Source organism: Notothenia coriiceps, unplaced genomic scaffold (assembly GCF_000735185.1).
Source record: "Notothenia coriiceps isolate Sejong01 unplaced genomic scaffold, NC01 NC01_scaffold00000339, whole genome shotgun sequence".
NCBI classification, from domain to species: domain Eukaryota; kingdom Metazoa; phylum Chordata; class Actinopteri; order Perciformes; family Nototheniidae; genus Notothenia; species Notothenia coriiceps.
Genome location: NW_011333040.1, coordinates 3,498,960 through 3,512,418, shown reverse-complemented (window position 1 = coordinate 3,512,418; position 13,459 = coordinate 3,498,960). Strand labels below are relative to the sequence as shown.

The 13,459-nt window shown below is 42.6% G+C and overlaps 1 protein-coding gene across 1 annotated transcript in view; it reads left to right on the top strand.

Moving 5' to 3' along the window:
* Nucleotides 1-12,351: 12,351 nt before the first annotated feature.
* Nucleotides 12,352-13,459, top strand: part of mccc2 (methylcrotonyl-CoA carboxylase subunit 2) — a 75,327-nt gene continuing 74,219 nt past the window's right edge. Inside the window, exons 1-2 of the mRNA XM_010767841.1 lie at nt 12,352-12,472; nt 12,753-12,817. Coding sequence (XP_010766143.1) covers nt 12,371-12,472; nt 12,753-12,817 — 167 coding nt within the window. The 5' untranslated portion in view covers nt 12,352-12,370. The remainder of the gene's footprint in view (nt 12,473-12,752; nt 12,818-13,459) is intronic.

Here is a 13,459-nt window from a genome sequence, read left to right as displayed (position 1 = left end):
CTGGGCTTGAAGAGTCTGGAATGAGGACTCGGAGTTGAACCGCTCCTCCTTCGCGTCGAAAGGAGCCAGTTGAGGTGGTTCGGGCACCTAGTTAGGATGCCACCTGGGCGTCTCCCTAGGGAGGTGTTCCAGGCACGTCCAGCTGGGAAGAGACCAAGGGGTAGACCTAGAACCAGATGGAGGGATTATATCTCTTCGCTGGCCTGGGAGCGCCTTGGGATCCCCCAGTCAGAGCTGGTTGATGTGGCCAGGGAAAAGAAAGTTTGGGGCTCTCTGCTGGAACTGCTACCTCCGCGACCCGACCACGGATAAGCGGGAGAAGATGGATGGATGGATGGATTATGATTGAAATAAAACACAGTGGAAAAGTGATTATATTCCAAGTTTCATAGTTTAAGATATTAGTTCCCTGTGATGCCAAACGAAAATATATTTGTTAAAACCATGATGTGAGTACAAATGGACATGTATCAGTCAAAGTGTGTGACAGGCTGAGAGACCCATTTGTTTGAGTCAGTCAGCAGAGAAGATCCTCTGGCTGGAGCCCATTTGATGCACAATGGGGTCATGAGTGCTAACACCTAGAGCCTGGGAGGATAAAGTGAGGAGGTCTTAGTCCAGAGGCCAGTCCTGCGCTGCTGGAGCAGAGAGCAGAGTAAGGATAGATGTGTCATCAGGGCCCGAGAAACGACAGAGTCAGAATGCAGGACCTATTGTAATCCCTAGAGTCATTTATTGGCTAAATAAATCCCTATTTTGAAGGCCTTAAATGTTATCAAAATGTGATTTTATTTTGCAAACTTGTCAGGTTTGTTTAAAGTTGACAACAGGCAGCCCTTCACTCAGGTTTCAACTAGAAATGTGAAACTTGTAGGTATATATAGCACGGTGAGACGCACAAGAAAGTCTTTTGGAGACGTATCGTAAACTCAAAAGGAAGTCGGCCATTTTGAATGTTATGTTCAATATATGGCACATTTTTGCACTTTTCAGGTCCCTTATTTGAACAAACTCCTGCTAAAGTTTTTAACTGATCTAAATTTCAAATTCGGTCAGTACCAGTTTTAAGACCTTGAAGAACAAAGGTTTTAAAAAAGCTTTAATTTACATTGAATGCCCCCGAATTGGCACGTCGGCGAAAAAGCGCCTTTCGCGATAAAACAGGAAGACTCTGTAAATGTGATTTGGAACCCGCCCTGTAACTTTGACCAGGATGGTCATAATCACACAAAACTCCCACTCTTGTTAGTTATGAACTTTTTGTTTAAACAAATAGAGGCAAATAGAGGCAAATCATTCTGAACAAGTGATAAATTAAAGGGGGTTTCTAAATGTTATGGCGCATTTCCATTGCAGGGCCTCGCTTGACTTACTACGGTGTAGTTAGGCCTTGTTAGGCCTTGTTAGGCCAGGCTCACTTTATGCAGCGTATCCATTACAGTTTAGTAGCTGGGCAGTAACTATAGTAACGCAGTGTAGGCGGAGCCGTGACGTCATCTTCAATGCGAACCACAGAACAACAACATCAGCCGTTAGCTGTTAGCACTCAAGCTCACAGCTCCTCATCTCTGTTCAGAAACTAGACAAAAGTTAAAGTGGACCTCTCATGCTATATTTGAATAATATAGCGTAGGACCATACCTATATAAGGCATATTTATACTTTTTATTTTTCAAAATACCAAACAAATCATGCATTTTAGACATTACTCATTTTGCTCAATTTAACACTGTCCTTGCATGGGCTGTCTCTGTGAGAACAGCACCATCTACCGGTCGTCTCAACTCTCCTCGTTAGGTGGGTAGAGATCTACTTCTTATTTGTAGGTACGTGTGGGAGCTGGAGTCGACCAACAACCGCCGCAGGTGAGTTACCTCCGGGGTTTAGGGCGTGGATGTTCGTTAGATTGGCGGTAAGTTTCGAAAGTCTACCCCGCGTCCTTTTTTGGTGAACTTTGTATCAGTTCGCGGTAGCGAGCGTGCCCGTGAAGTGACCAGGGGTTCCCTTGTGCATGGCTTCTATCCGGTCCAAGGTTGACATGTTAAGTAGGCATTTTTTGCGCCGAGGTGTGTGTGAGCCTCGATTACCCGCCGGTGCGTGAATTTGGCAATGTTACTAAGAGGGGTTTAGTTGTCGTACCAAACGGAGGAAGGTTTGGTTTTTGATTCACCACATGTTCATAATAATTTTTATGACCAATACGACAACAGTCTCCTCTAAGTAACACATATTTATTTTTTGAAACGTCTACGTTATTACTCACCAGTACGGAGCGCGAGCAATCCAACGGGAAAGGTTTGGTGATACCACCACTGGTCATAAAATTATGACACAATAGACAACTAGTCTCTCTAGGATGGCATATTATCGTGTCGAAACGTTCGTTAATATCCTAAACAAAAGGACGATAGGTCGGTCGCAAATGCTGTCTCTCTGAATGACGCGCTTAGGTGTACGCTCGAGACTAGTGATTACTGACGAAATAGACACGTCGGCGTCGTGTGCTTCGGCTGTGTAATTTGCGCAAAGGCGTTCGTCTCACCTACTAACCCCGGGAGGGGTGATGGCGTGATAATTTGCACCAGCCACACATGATAAAGGTAACTGAGTGTAGTCCAGTGGGTGTCATTTCGCCGTAACTGGCGACCTCTGTTCCGGGGTTCCTAGGTGTAACACAAAATGCTACCTCCAACTTTCACTAACACAAAACCTTTAGATGTGGAGGCCAATCCCACTTGGTCCACAGGCGGACCAACTGACGGCGACGTGTGTATAAATATTAACACAGGACACAGTGAGACAGGTTGAACACGGATTTTTATTAATTCTGATTTCACCTGATTGAGTTACCGTAAAGGGGATGGTGCGCCTCGCGCACCAAATTCGCACGGCCGCGTAACGGGCCGGCCAAAAGCCAACGCAAAGGTGAACCGCATCACGGCCCGATGTGGCCATTGATAAAGTTTTAAAAAAATAGCGGGTGTTTTTAACTAACTCCAAGATCGCCGGTCTGGTGTTGGTCCGACTCAGCCCGGACTCATACGATTTGATCTCTTCTCTCTTCAGCGACCCGTTCCCCCCGATGTTGGTGGTTGTTTACTTGTATAAACTGGCACTAAAATTAACATTATGTATAAAGGTTTTTACTACCGGCTAGCTCATTGTTGTGATGACTATGGCCTACTCTGAATTACAAAAACAAGTTCAGACATCCTGTCTGCCAGTCCGCTTTTTTGTAAATTGTACGCACAAAAAGATTTACCTCTAGCCCGATTTCGATTGCGTCAATACCGAGGCTGGTAGGTGTGAGTGTTGTTAGCGGATAGTCTGTATTTATTGGCGCTGACATAAGTGGTACTATGTCTGTCAGACACCAAAAATGAACAAATTTCCACTTGGATAGTACGTTTTACGTGAAAACCAATGCAGAATATGTACTTTTACTCCAGGGGCCACAAGGTCCCTTGAGTGTCGGTTTCACGATGTCTTTTGTGTTGGGAGAGAGGAAAAGGAGGTATGGGTTTTAGGGGAATTTTTCGCCGACGTTGCCTAGAACTATGTCTGAACTCTTGGGCTAAACTGTGAAGATACTGCAGTGTCTTCACCCCCGATGCCGATACCCCGGTTGAGGTGTAAGTCCTCCTCTGTTCGGTGGACCTGTAAGGGTAAGCTTTCGCGACTCTGCGACATCATGTATANCATGTTTTATATACAGTAGGTATGGCCCAACACTATATTATTCAAATATAGCATGATAGGTCCACGTTAAGTGCAGTACTTATGACACCATGTTGTATATCAATATATACAACATGGTGTCATAAGTACTGCACTTAACGTGGACCTATCATGCTATATTTGAATAATATAGTGTTGGGCCATACCTACTGTATATAAAACATGTCTGCAAAGTTTTTTTTTCAAAATACCAAACAGATCATGCATTTTAGCCATGCCTCATTTCGCTCTATTTGCTCTTTTTTAGCCCTGTTTTTGCAAGGGCTGAATCTGAGAAGTCTTCTTCGCTGGTTTTGTGGCAGACTACAGCGCCACCTACAGGCCTGGCATATGTACTACAGCGTCTCCAGTGCTTTCAAACTGCAATGGCCGTGGCTGTCTCCTCCTGATAGGTGGAGAGATGCCCATATAGGCGGAGCTCCTCGTTCCTGACGTCATAGAAGTGTTCAAATCTGGATCAGTTTGTATCAGATCCGTTGCAGCCCCATTTTTAGAGATTTGGGTATTGAGGAAAAGAGAGAGGGTTGTGTTTTCTGACACTTGGTGAGTTCCCTGACACACCGGGGACACATATTCATGTATAAAAGACGTACAAAAGTGCATTTTGCATGATAAGTCACCTCNTTCGCGGGAGGTAATGAGTGTTTCGGGAGTTGTAGTCGGGGGGGGGATGGAAGGTGTCTTGACGTACCGTGGTGAGTCGGGGGAAGGCGACCGGGAGGCTAGTAGGTTTTCGTTTGGGGAGGATAGGTAGGGTGGTGTAGTTAGTGGCCCTGACCCCCTGTTCAGAAGAGGCACGCCGACGGGGGAGGGAGATCTTGAGCTGAGTGGGGTGTTGCGGGTAGTCTCTGACGGGACTGCGAGAGGGTGGCAAAGGTTTTTGAACGTGGTTTTTTTTGAGGTGGAAGGAAGTTAGACCGGAAAAATTACACGCTAACAAAACATTTAATAGGACTGGAAATTGAAATTGATATATAGAAATAAACATTTTTAGGAAGAAAAGAAAAATATTAGATAAGTGATATACGACATTTACGCAGTGAAACTCCGGTGTTTTGACATTTTCTGCGATTTTTTACGTTTAATTTGGTGATAATTAATAATAATGTATTTTTAATTATTATGTTTTTTTATATTATTTTATTTGTAATTTCCACCGTCGTAAAAGCTACTTGACTTTGTAGACATAAATTTTGAAAATTTTTGGTTTTTTTCATGATCATGCGATGTCGGTCGGTCAAACTGTAATACTGAACCGAACAGTAACATAAAATAAATAAATTAAAAAAAATTCAATTGAACAGGGGGTGTAACGAACCGCGCTTTCCCGTCTAGACGACCGGGTGATTTTGTTACAGAGGGGACGACACCTTCTTGTGGGAGAGGATCCCTCGGTCTCCAGCGTCTATTGTCGTCCATCGCCGACGATTGTACCGTTGTATTCTATAAACCGGCAAACATTATCGAAAACCGAGCAGTGACTTGAAAAACCGCTCACCCACCTGGCCTCCGATTTACGATCACCCCTCAACCCAAACGTGAAGTCAGAAAAAAGAAAAACCATCGGCACTATTTAAGTGCGAAAGCCCACTACGGAAAAACTTTACCACACGTTTAACTACATTAACTGTCGGCGCATTGGTTAAAACAACTTTGTTACGGCTGTTTGTCGAAAACCAAGCCAGGTGTTACGAAACAGGGTAGTAGGAACATCGCATTGACCGCTTTTGGTTTTACAAGGGTTTTGGGCCTCTGAAGGTTACTACGACCTCCTAAAGCTCGAGTTGAGATTAGAACGCAAGCGGTAAGCGGTCAAGAGAGTTTTAATTTACTGATTTTAAACTTGCGTAGGGACACGAGTCGAAGAAATATCAATAGAGAGCAGGGGTTACTTTACTGACCGAGTCGAGATATCGCACTTCGGGTTACGCTCGTTTAATGAGACTTATGGACCGCTCGCCGTCCCGTGGACTTATGAAGCGTTTTTCAACAAAGTATCAAATTTAAACAAAGCAATTGCAATATAAGCAAGCCATTGTGAGCACGTGTGACACATCCTTGCGCTTTCCGTTTGGTATTGGCTTATTAAAGCCATGCCATGCTACATGGCAATGTGGATGATTGGTCTGTATGTACATATCAAACCTAGGAACTTCCGAATAAGAGGGAACACTTTTTCGTCTCTCTTAATGCAATTTTTTTAAGTCTAATCGCGTAATTAAGTGATAAAACAACGACGGTCTCATTTCAAAGACCATTCCGGCACAGAAGCGATGAAGGGAACAACCATCCCGCGGTCGTAAGTCTCAACAATCCGACGCGAGGACCTCCGACTTTTTACTTTGACTAGTCCGTAGTAAATCGCGACCCGTAGACTGCGTCTCTCTGTCCGGACGAGCAGTCGTCTTGAGTGACAAAAGGAAAGGCACGAGTTTTCCCCCGCCCCGGTCTCGCCGATCCGACTCGGGTCTTAGCGGTATAGAGTATTGGTCTCGCTTTATCTCCCCTATAATCCCTAGCAGATTTTATTCGTACTTAGACAAAACCATAGAAACTACGTTTTCCGTGGGTAGCATCTCCGGTACAAAATATATAAATATATAGACTATGGTATTATATACGGATTTCTAATCCGTACTATCCTTCTAAGGAAATTCAGGGTCCGACACCAACAATTAGGATTTGGGAGTGGTAGGGTTAGGGTGGACTTCCGGGGATACACGTCTTTAACAATAGCCCACTTTGCATAATCTTGGTAAAGACAGAGTACGGTTGACACCCCACGGTCAGCAGCAGGAGTCTCTGAGTCTTTCTCGAGTCAATCCGTCTCCTACCCACCGATGCGTCTGTAATCACAAATTACCGAATTTATACAATTAAAAGGTAAAAAGAACATCCATTTATTTTTCGGGACAATTATCTATGGAAAAGTAGTTTGGAGGTGGAAAACACAAGAGAAAGAGTCTCTTGTCAAAGACCTCGGCACAGAAGTAATTAGCGAGACAAAACAATGGCCGATATCGGCATTTGTCCAAGACTGGTCCTGACCTTTTTTAATGGGAAGAAACCGTTCAACATACATCCGTGCTACATCCGGTCGCGAGTATAAGCCTGGCCCGGGGCGCGATGGACCTAGGTGGTCCCCTCGTCACTAATTTTTCCGACCGCGTTTGTAGTCCCTTTTGAGTACACTTTATTGGACTCAAGTGAATATTCGCAGTTGAATAATAATTAAAAACCCCAAACTAATAGTTTATGTTTTGTGAGTACAGTAAAGTTCAAATACAGATTATTTCAGTTCATCGAAATGCTGCACCTTAATGTTTATTTTATTATATTTTGTATTTATTTGAGTGAATACATTATTCACAGTTTAATAATAATTAAAAAATATATATATATATTTTATTTTTTGTGATAATTTTTTCTGCTGTAAACGAAAACGTACCGAACCGTGAGCTAAAAACCGAAATGTTTGTGAACCGTTACACCCCTGCTGGTTAGCCACCCGCCTCTGTTACAGAGCAGCCTCTTCCCTGAGCTTTCCTGAGGAACCACAGAGGACTGTCGCCATCACAGTGGATGAGACAGTAATGGGCTAATATGCCCCATAACAATTTCTGTACAATGACTTCAGGTGGGATTGGGGGATCCGCAAGGGGTTTAGATAACAACCAAGTGGACCTAAACCCAACCAACCCTGAAGGTGCTCCTGTCTCAGTTGGTACTGTTGGATTAACTACACAAATGAATGTTACCAATCTGCGTGTCAAAGGCTTACTGTCCGAATGTGGGCCAGCTCTAACCAGTGAGCTATCCAGTGGACGGTCCAAAAGTGATGTTAAGAAGATAATCTTATACTAAAACACTACAACAGCCATTCTGATCAAGTTACATTTTTCCAGCCTCGAATAGGTAACATCCTCGTTATGGCTTGGCGTACCACAAGGAAGTGAGGAAGACTGCTCAACAGAAACTTTACTGTGCTTTTCTTTTACTTTGCCAGACTCTTTCCTATCAGCCATCTTTATCTATCATTCAGTATCTACAGCACGAAAGGTTGCATCATTTGTGATATGTCTCCTTTCTGCAACACTGTTGAGGTATAAATAATATATCTGTCCCTTCTTCATCTCTCCTTCACCCATCTCCCACCACTTTCCTTTAACTGGGACCAAGAGCTTTGTCCATTTTATCTCAGCAAATCACCTGAGTGTACTCATGGCTGAAAGGGCGATCTCAGGGATGTAAGCCAAAGACGACAATAACCTGAATAAAATTCCAGTTTGCTTTTTTTTTGCTGACTGTATTCCCGTTTCATTCCCCAAAACTGGTGTAATGTGAGAGTAGATTGAGAAGTTTTAGTCAAAGTGAGGCTGAGCTCACTGATGTGACAAGCCTTTTGCCATTCCCAAATATCCTGGAAAGCCTGTCACAACCTTGACATCCAGACACACACTAGCTTTCATTGGGAAAAATGTCGGTCCTATTCTAAAAAGATACATTCCATTTAAATAGAATGACACTTGCTCTAGCATGAAATTAAAACTTAAAATTAAACTCATTTGATTTCAAAGTAACTTTAAATACATTTTCTCTGTCCCTCTCTGTATAGGGAGAGCCACAGAGTTGCTATTATCATAAAACGGTAAATGGTAAAAAAAACTGTAAAAAATTGACTGCATTTACATAGTGCTTTTTCCAGTCACTTTTTCCAGTTGCCCAACATTACTTTGGCAGAGGTAAATGCTTGTGACAGTAAAAGGGTGGATGGAAGGGTCATCTCCATTATCTCCAAACCCACATACTAACACACAATCTGACAGATCACACGCCTTTTTAAAAATAATTATGCATGTCATTTGCATCATGAAAGACTAACTATCACTCACTCCAATCTGATGGAAATCTATCCACCTCACTTTTTGCATCACACCACTTCCTGCATTGGTACAGAGCATTAGCATTGGCCATAAATTAGCAAACATTATTCCTATATGAGTTCAATGTTTAGGTATATTAGGTATAGCGCTTTTCCTATAAAAAAGAAAAATATTGGTTATTGAAGGTCTTTTATTGACATGAATCTATTCAATAGAAATGTTCTATATTTCAGCTCTAGCTTTTAAATGATCTTTGACACATGTTTAATTTGAAATACAAATCTAGTCAGCCACAGTTTTTTCACCAAAATCTGACCATGTGATGGGCAGTGATGGAAAAAGTATTTAGATTCTTTACTTGAGTATAAGTACTAATAGCACGTATAAGTTAAAGTACTGGATGGAGAATGGTACTCAAATATGTAAGTACGATAAGGAAAATGTACTTGAAAGTAGAATTAAGTGTATTCATTGCAACAACAAAAAAATTCTTAAAGATATTTAAATATTTTACAATTTCTTAAAGCCAAAGCAGAAAATCTTCACATTTGAGAATCTTGATTTATTAGACTAAAAAGTACAAAATTGGCTTTCAAAATGTAGCAGAGGAAAATGATTTTGGGTCGGGTTAAGAACAGGTACCTCAAATGTGTCCTTAGAGGTGACTTATCATGCAAAATGCACTTTTGTACGTCTTTTATACATGAATATGTGTCCCCGGTGTGTCAGGGAACTCACCAAGTGTCAGAAAACANTGAATAACGACTATATAATCATATAAGAATAAAACACGGAGGACGGAGCCTCTCTTTTCCTCCCCCTCTTCTGAGAGCCCAGCAGCTGAGAGCACACTCTCCTCAGAGTGTGCTCTCAGCTGCTGGGCTCTCAGAAGAGGGGGAGGAAAAGAGAGGCTCCGTCCTCCGTGTTTTATTCTTATATGATTATATAGTCGTTATTCATTTGTTTTAAAGCTCAATAATTAACAAAGAAGACCTTTGACCGGCACTTTTCTAATTTTGTCCGGAAGATTTAAACTTTGACGGACATCTAACTGAAACTCTGCTGCACGGTCCCCTCGTCCGTTGGAAGAGGCGGAGAGGTGGGTGTTTGTCATCTGCTGGTGGACTACCGGAGAGATTCACAGCGGGAGCAAACGCTTGCCTCGGGGAGGGAGAAAAAGAGCCACAGCGGAGAATAATCAGAAGGGCAACCATGCACGGGAAGTCTTCTTCGCTGCTTTTGTGGCAGACTACAGCGCCACTTACAGGCCTGGCATATGTACTACAGCGTTTCCAGCGCTTTCGAGAGGGCTCGTGTGAACGGACATGTCTCGTGTGAACGGACACTATTCCGGGCTGACGTCAGCTCGGATGGAATCTGTATCCGCTCGTTGTAGCCCCGTTTTTAAAAGATTTGGGTACGGAGGAAAAGAGAGGTAACTTTTATTTTCTGACGCTGCGTGAGTTCCCCGACACACCGGGGACACATGTTTATGTATAAAAGACATCACAAAGTGCATTTTGCAGGATAGGTCCCCTTTAAAGTATTCTATGTGCACTGAGTATTGTACACAATATTCCACATCCTTTAAAGTTTTCTATTCATTTTTGGTTCAAGTACACTCTTTATACCGGAGGCCCATGTTCTGCATGCATGTTAGGGTATAGAAAAGTATGCAGACAACCTGGGGGGGCTTCAGATGTTTCAGGGGGGGCTTCAGATGTTTCAGGGGGGGCTTCAGATGTTTCAGGGGGGGCTTCAGATGTCTCAGGGGGGATCACTGCTTCAACGTCAGCGGCCGGAGGGCTCGGCTCTTCTGATGAAGGGGCTGCTTCAGGTTCTGGCTCAGGGACGGCTGACAGAGAAATGATCAGAATAACAAACATTAGCTATGACATTATTAGTTCAGGGCTCGACATTATAAATGGCCCGCTGGCCCGGAAGCACTATTTAGACACCCCGGGCCAGCATAACGTACTTTCCGCTTGCCCGCTCGGGCCACTAAAAATATTGCTTTAAAAAAAAGAATTATCCTGTGGTATTGGTATTTTGACTTGCAATTTAGTTAAATTGTTTCGTTTATTAACGCTACAACATAGCGTTTTGTGAGTCGGTTGTCGTTGTAGGGTGAAAAGCAAAGAGCTGTTTGCTGCGGAGCGGAGCGCGAGCAGGCTCCCGTGAGCGCGAGCAGGCTCCCGTGAGCGGGAGCGCGCTCCTTCACTACAGACTATCGCGCCACCTAACCATTCGCCATTAATGTTTTTAATACCAGCGGTAACCGGCCAAGCGCCGGGCAAAAAACAATCTTCAAATAAAAGATAGTCACCGGAGGAGTTAAAGGAGAGTGACAGGGAGTATGAGAAGAAGAGGGAGAGAACGTTTCAGCCAGCTTGATCGATGGAGTTGGCTTATAGTGCAGTGACGCGTCCTAAAACCCTTTTATAATCTATCGATTAGATTTATGATTTGAAAATTATAAAAGTAGGGTAACAAAACGTGGAGATTATCCGGCTGAACAAAACGTGCGTTTATCAAACAGGTTTGTTTTCCACAGACCTTATTTCCAGCTATTTTCCAAAACCCTGTGGAGAAATCCCATTGCTTTTTGTCGAGGGAACCAGCGGCTTACTTCCTGGTTTTATGACGCGTCACTGCACCTCTCAATATGATGCCAATATAAACAAGGTCTTCTGTCGGCTCTGTACATCAATGCCGACCTATGCTGACAAGTAAGTGAAGAGTAGAAAATATAAAGGAATTGGCTATAGGGAAATTTCCCAGCAGTTTAGGATAATGAAGGTTGTAATCTAATCTATTACATAGCCATTACATTTCCAACTCCTAATGACAGGAAGGCAGAAAGCGCATTATACAAATAATAATACTCATAATAATAGCAGACATATTTTAACAATGACCACAATATCATTATTTTAATAAACCAAATATGAACAATTGAGGAAAATGAGGAAGAACTGATGATTCAAATGTTTTAGTACAAGTAATAATGTAGTTAGTGCATAAATTACTATTGCAACAAATGTGTTAATTTTTTTCATTATAAGTCGATTTTCTTTTGGACGAATGCTCCGGGCCAGTGGTTACAATGGTGGGGCCAGTGATAATACAATTCCACTGGCCCGGAGGGACAGTGGAATTGACCCTTGACCCTTGACCCTTAATGTCTACCCCTGGCTTCCTTTTGACTGTTAGAACAATAAACATCATTGTGTTTAAAAAACAAACAAAAAGAAGTGTAGAGCTGAGAAATGTGATGGGTGCAATAGCGAAGTCCGTTCTGGCACACACCTGAATATGTTCACACATCTCCAACAAACTGAATGCCCATTCATTCTTGATAATATTGTCCCTCAAAATTATTAAAGTCATTTATTATTTCAGGATTTCCCTTCTGTAGTATTTGTTCTTTTCCCTTTCAGGTTCTTCTCTCAAAGTTATATTGAGTATAACCTCAACATTTACCACAAGACTTACAAAATGTGCCAGTTCAGTAGTAGAAGGACCCGTAAGGACAGATCCACGGTGGAGCGTGAAATCAATTCTGAATCTGAATTACTACTGGTTCAAACAAAGTGTGAAGCTACAAACTTGCTTAGGGCTAAGTTGTCTTTGAGCTGTTATTGCACCCTCAGATAAATCTGATATTTATTTGATAACCAAATTTTAATGTCTTGCCAATTGTCGATTGTTAATGAGACTTTTTCTGGACTCCTTAGATTGCGGTTGTGATGGGCTCCTGCACCGCTGGAGGGGCCTATGTTCCCGCCATGGCAGATGAGAGCATTATCGTGAGGAAGCAAGGAACCATCTTCCTCGGAGGACCTCCACTGGTAGGACATCTTTTTGTTGTTAGATTATAAAACTAGGAGGAAAGTTAAAGCATCAAATTGTCTCTTAATCCTGCGAGAGGATTCGGGATTCATAAATCGCTTAAATCATAAATTAAGCACAAGACATATCCTACTAATATCACTTTTTTTGGTAGTAATTTCATTCCAGCTGTACAGTAAAAAGCGACCAGGTTGCAGCCGTTTTAAAAATACTCCACAGATATTTGTGTTTGTTGTTTGTGTTTGTTGAGGAGTTTGTGCTTCTGCTTTTTGTTTTTAGGTCAAAGCTGCAACTGGGGAAGAAGTTTCTGCAGAGGACCTTGGTGGTGCTGATCTTCACTGCAAGTAAGAAATACCAATATTTTTCATGACTTATTATGTATGGGTGTTTGATATCATGGTTCTGCTTTTGGAAAAGTGTTGTTCATAAAATTGCATTAATAAGCTGTTATCAGAATACGAAATCCTGTAATACACAAACATTTCTGACATAAACAATTGTAGACATATTTTGCAGTGGTGCCTTTTTTACAAGCTGGGTTTACACAGAGTAGTTTCACTTAGTGTTATCCAGGGTGTCCGCGGGGTCTTAAAAGGTATTAAAAATGGATAAATTTAGCGTAAATTAAGGCTATTAAAAAGTATTAAACTGCATTTTCCAAGGTATTAAGAAGGTCCACAGTAACGACAACATGAAACACCCTTTAATTTACTGAAACGACATGTCGGGAAACCCCCTCAAGGCGGCCCCATGCATAGCGCGCCGTAAAATGCTGCTTCTTATTTTAAGTTTCGTTGCCTTGCTCCGCTCTGTGGGGCACTAAATGACTACGGTAACAATAACGGGTCCCAAGGTGGGTAGACCGGCACACGCAACGCTCTGGGGGTCCAACGGCTCCGTGTGTAAGCCCTATATGATCAGCCCTGATAACGATGAAATAGCCCGCCTCCCTCTCCCCACGTCTCCTGCTGCTGTTGGGCTGTCAG